Below are 5,000 nucleotides of genomic sequence, written 5' to 3'. Positions count from 1 at the left end.
TTGCAACAAAGAAAGTGACCAGTAATATGACGTAGTCACTGCAAATATGATAAAAAAATAAATAATGTTACATCTCTTTGCTGTCATTTATTTTTCTGTTAAAAATATATTTGGTACAATTTACAAGCCACAAAACAGATTGGAAGGAGGAAAATGTTCGTAGTCACCATCTCTCTTAAGGCGAAAAGGAATGCTTGTTACAATGCAACCCAGTTTTTGTGCAGCCAAATGCGCTACGATACAAGCGCACAAGAAAATTCTACCTTTTGTCACGCAATTTGAACCAACTTTGAAAGGCTTAAAGGAAATGGCATTTAACCTCAGAGAGACAGTCAAGGAATCTCCCTTGATCTCTCATAGAAAAGAAAAATCGCTTAAAGATACATGTATGCTTGTAAAAGAAAAACTGTGAAGGCTACTAGAACACCATGGACACACAGCAGGAGTCACGCTGCTCTGTCAAACCCATTTTAAACACATTTTACACAAAATTAACATTTTTTACAAACCTCCTTTGAGTTTTAATGAGCAACAGGCCTTTAGAAGGTGGGCAACCAAAAAAAAAAAACAAAACTGGTTGTCCACAGGGCAAATTAGTAAGAAAGTTAGTGTGTAACACTGCATTAAATAAAGTGCCTTTATTTATCATTAACTGGGGGCATCCTAAGGCACCTGAGGATTGAACGGCTTAACCAGTCAAAAAGTATTTCCCCTCAATTAACCCATTGACCCCTAGGAGTGAGATTTAACAGATTTTACCCTGTCTAACACCATATGATTTTACTCATCAACTGGAGGTGTCTTATGGTGCCTGAGGAGTAAGAAGAGAACCAGTCAAAAAGTATTTTCCCTCCATTGACGCATCGACTCCTGTGAATGAGACTTAACAGATTTTACTTTAACGCCATATGATTTTACTCATCAACTGGGAGCTTCTTTGAGCACCTGAGAAGTGAATGCATTGGACCGGTTTGAAAAGAATTTAAACCCAGAAGACATTTGAACCACAACAAATACACCTCTGACAATGGAAAGCTCAAACTTTTCATTTCATTGATGAAAACCTGCTCTCGAAGCCCTGCTACATTAAGAAATAATAAAAAAGCCAAGTAAACAAATTAATTACCTGTTCTCTTAACCTTTGTTTTCCATCTTCCCTTTCAAGTCTATCACGCTCTTCTCTTTCATCCCTCAAATTTGGAAACTTTTCCTCTTTAGTCTTGTTCAGTCTATTCACTATTTCGTTAATTCTTTTTTCAACTTTAATGATGCGAACCTGGGAAGGTTATAAAAGGAACATACCGTATTGTGAACCTGATGGAACAAATACCAAGATCTCTTGGAGAAATTTCAACAAAAGAACCAAAAGTGTGTCACAAAAATATGATCACAAAGAAGCCATCATGTACCTCTTTGTTACTGTGGAAGCCAACTTGGCCTATCTCCATACCACTTGTTTTTTTTAAGTTAGCCCAAAGAGTGTAGACAACAGTAATGTTGTTCAACTTGTTACCTGCAAAAAGAATATTTTCAGATTGGGTCAAGAGCAATCATTTAATTTTTTTACACAAAATGATTGCTAAACAGTTAAAGTGGTTCAAACATCCACATGTCTCCCGACTTTGAATGTTATGAAATCATCTTCAATAACAAAAAAAAAGAATAACCAAATATTTCCAGTTTCTACAAATTTATCTTGGAACAAATGTAAACTCAAAACACGACAAAACCAAGCCAAAAATTGCACACATTGTTTTGCCTTAATTTGCAGAGCTCTCAAGTCTCACACGTGGAGTGTGAGTCTCACGCATTTCAATGGAATCTCAAGCTCTCACTCCGACAGAAGCATTTCGCACACATTGGCACTCTTCTGGTAGGTGTAACTCTACCCTACTTTGCTTGAGAACTGCTCATGAATTCCGAATTCATTCCCTCACTGGCACTGAACTTTGGCCAATGTTCAATCTGTTTGTGTGTGACCAATTTTCTTGTTTCTTCAGGACTTTCACCCGTTAACAAATACATGAAGTAAATAGGTTATGTTGGCTCAGGCTGACATATGTAATAACATGGGCTCTCTTAGCAAGCAGCATGGAAAAAACCAAACTGGCAGTCTAAACGGTGCATTTTAAGCGATTGAGCAGTCCAAATTTCAAAAATATTTCAGGGGACCATGCCCCTGAACCCCTGAACTGCCTCTGGCACAAGAAACACAGGATCCTTGTGCCTTTGGTGCAATCTCCTGCAAGCATCTCACTCTTTGGATTGCAAAAATAATTATTAATAGCAAGCCAATGCTGTCAGTGCTAAAGTTGCAAATTGTGAACAGTCTAACGTTAAAAAAAGGGCATAAAAAGAGAAAAGAGGCACAAAACTAAATGCCTACATAATTGACCACTCTCTGCAGAGCCTTTCCAGGGCCAATGACACACAATAACAACGACTGATTAGAATCGCAACTGGCCGGAGACAAACCAGTTGGCTTTTTACAAGTGCAGCCAGAAGATGAACTTGGGACTACCAGGGCTAAATTCAACAAGAGGTCAGAATGGGTCAAGGGGTCTCTGGATCTCAAGGTAATTGCCCTAACCACTCAGGGCCTCACAGTGCCTCCTCGGCTGCCCAAAGTATCAATATTTTCCGTGTTTTAGAATATTCCGTGTATTCCGTATTTTAGAATATTCCGTGTATTCCGCAATTCAACCATTCCACCAAATAGGGTCACCCCGTTTAAGTGTTTCACTTTTTTGCCACCAACCTTCCAGAAACCATTTTACACATGGGTTTGAATTACCTGTTCAGGGGATAAAAGTGAGGGCTTGAGAGTGCTCATAGCACCATACAAACTTCTTTGCTTTTCTGAGTGAATACTTAATTAACATTAAAACATCATGATTTATAAAGCAGTGTGATCTGTATTGGTTCAAGGTTACTAGTAGTCTCTCTGTTATGCAAGCAACCAAGTTGTGGCAGGGCATAATCCTCTAAGCTCTAGAGTCTCAGCACAACCAATAAATGGTACTAAGAAACTCGGAGAATTGAAGGTTCTTGAAAAAGTCTTCATCTGAGAATGATAACTTAATAAAATACCTTGAATACTGTTAGCTTTTACAAGCTGAGCACAGTCTGTCAAAACTGCTGAAGGAACATCGTCTAGTGTTTCACCCTATTAAAAAAACCACAAAGCAATAACAAATAACTATGAAATTCCAAACTAAATAAATAGTTGCTTCTGATATGTTTGTCACTAACAACATATTTGCTACCTTTCGTAATCGAAGATACACATGGGCTGAAGACATTTTGTCCACATGAAACCTGACAATGAAAACGAAAATACAAAAGTTTGAAAAAAAAAGGACTTAAAAATAAAAATGAGAACTTAGCAATTCTTACCATACATCTTCAGGGAATCCCCATTTAATCAAGTCTTCGTCTGAAGGGGAAAAAGCAAAAAAGCAATCATATAAATGAAGGAAGAAATTCAGGGGGCTTCTTAAGGGCTGGGATGATCTGGCAAATTGACCAGCTGCACACATTTTTTGCCAGGCTGTTTTCATCTTTTCTGCTCACTTTATTACATCAAAAGGATTAAAAATACCCAGCTGCCAAATGCTGATGGCCTGGAGCCTGAGAAAAAGCTTTATGATCCCCATGACACCCATGTACATGTAGTAAGCATCAGAAAAAAAAAGTAAAATCATATAAATTACACTTCTACTACAGTGTACTACATGTACATGTAATTGTAGTTATCACAAGTGCCAACTAGTAACAGACTAATTATATAACATAGCTACTACTGTGTTCTAGGAATGAGGCCTATGACAATACATGTCATTCATATGCAAATACACTGTAAGTGGCTGGGTATTCTGCAGTACAGCTCTAACAAGAGCAAGCATATATCAATTTCTTCCTTTGTTTATTTAGCTTAACTGCTCGCCTCCAACTCTCACATAGAAGTACAGTAGTTCTTTGTTTACTTGTCCAAGGCAACCTTTGGGTGCTTCCCATTCACCTTTTTCAGGTTACCCGAATTTTAAAAAAATCTCTTCTGGAATTTGTACCCTGAATGGTAAGTATCCTTTGTTTTGACAGCTTGAAATCACATGGAAGGCCCTGACATCACACAAAAAATTTCACCCTTTTATTGGTTTACTGCTTCTATTCTTACATTACATTATCAGACACTTTGACTGGATCACTCTAGTTTTATTTTTTGGCCTACTGGATGTGTCACACATTGGCTCTACAATACTGCCCACTCATCTACCTCGAGTCTTCGCTTGGTGGAGTCGTCGGCTAATTATGACTATTTCTGTACTATTTCAAGCGTTCAATCATTTGATACCAAACTTAAGATTTTACCACAGAGTAAGTTGCGTGATCGAATTGTGTCTGCCTCACAATTGCTTCAATGTTAAATCCGATTCTTAATGTTGCTTTGCAAAAACCGTGTATTTAAAATTTACATGACCCTTTGAAGCGTAATAATTAAGACCTTGCTTAGGCTGCCTCAAATAACATTCGACATATTTGTTCACTGCCCACTTCAATGAGAGGGGGAAATTAACAGAGTACATGAAGCTGGAATTCATACATTTTCTGGCAATGACTTATTTCATTATTAACTTACATTAAGATGTTTGTACAACTCACTTTCGTGTTTATCTGCACCCATAAAAATAGTGTACGGAGGAGTAACAACTAGGGAAGTATAGAGAACATAATTTAGTTAGTTTTAGTCAGCAAGTGGAGCTTTCACTCGAACCAAAAAATAAGTGAAGTGATTTGGAGTACCATTGCTTTTGAAGTAAAGAACCATGGTTTGCAAAGACAGTCAGGCGTTCGAGGTTGTACACAACCCCAGACGCCCTGTGCCTTGCGCCTTGTACAATGTGGAAGCTTAGAGACCTGGCGCCATTCGGTAACCAAGCCTTCATATGATTACCTGAGCCCGTTGTTGTTACATTCAGCTGTTGATAGCAAGGAGGTAC

At 38.1% G+C, this 5,000-nt stretch overlaps 1 protein-coding gene across 1 annotated transcript in view; it reads right to left on the bottom strand.

Annotated features, from left to right (window-relative positions):
• LOC137967304 (coiled-coil domain-containing protein 25-like) overlaps positions 1 to 4,912 on the bottom strand; it is a 9,284-nt gene extending 4,372 nt beyond the window's left edge. The window contains exons 1-7 of the mRNA XM_068813823.1: positions 4,804 to 4,912; positions 4,663 to 4,710; positions 3,397 to 3,436; positions 3,267 to 3,318; positions 3,091 to 3,166; positions 1,410 to 1,513; positions 1,127 to 1,276 (exon numbers count right to left, since the gene is read on the bottom strand). Coding sequence (XP_068669924.1) covers positions 1,127 to 1,276; positions 1,410 to 1,513; positions 3,091 to 3,166; positions 3,267 to 3,318; positions 3,397 to 3,436; positions 4,663 to 4,710; positions 4,804 to 4,828 — 495 coding nt within the window. The 5' untranslated portion in view covers positions 4,829 to 4,912. The remainder of the gene's footprint in view (positions 1 to 1,126; positions 1,277 to 1,409; positions 1,514 to 3,090; positions 3,167 to 3,266; positions 3,319 to 3,396; positions 3,437 to 4,662; positions 4,711 to 4,803) is intronic.
• Positions 4,913 to 5,000: the final 88 nt, after the last annotated feature.

Source organism: Montipora foliosa, chromosome 8 (assembly GCF_036669935.1).
Source record: "Montipora foliosa isolate CH-2021 chromosome 8, ASM3666993v2, whole genome shotgun sequence".
Taxonomy (NCBI): domain Eukaryota; kingdom Metazoa; phylum Cnidaria; class Anthozoa; order Scleractinia; family Acroporidae; genus Montipora; species Montipora foliosa.
This window is presented reverse-complemented; position numbering and strand designations above follow the sequence as displayed.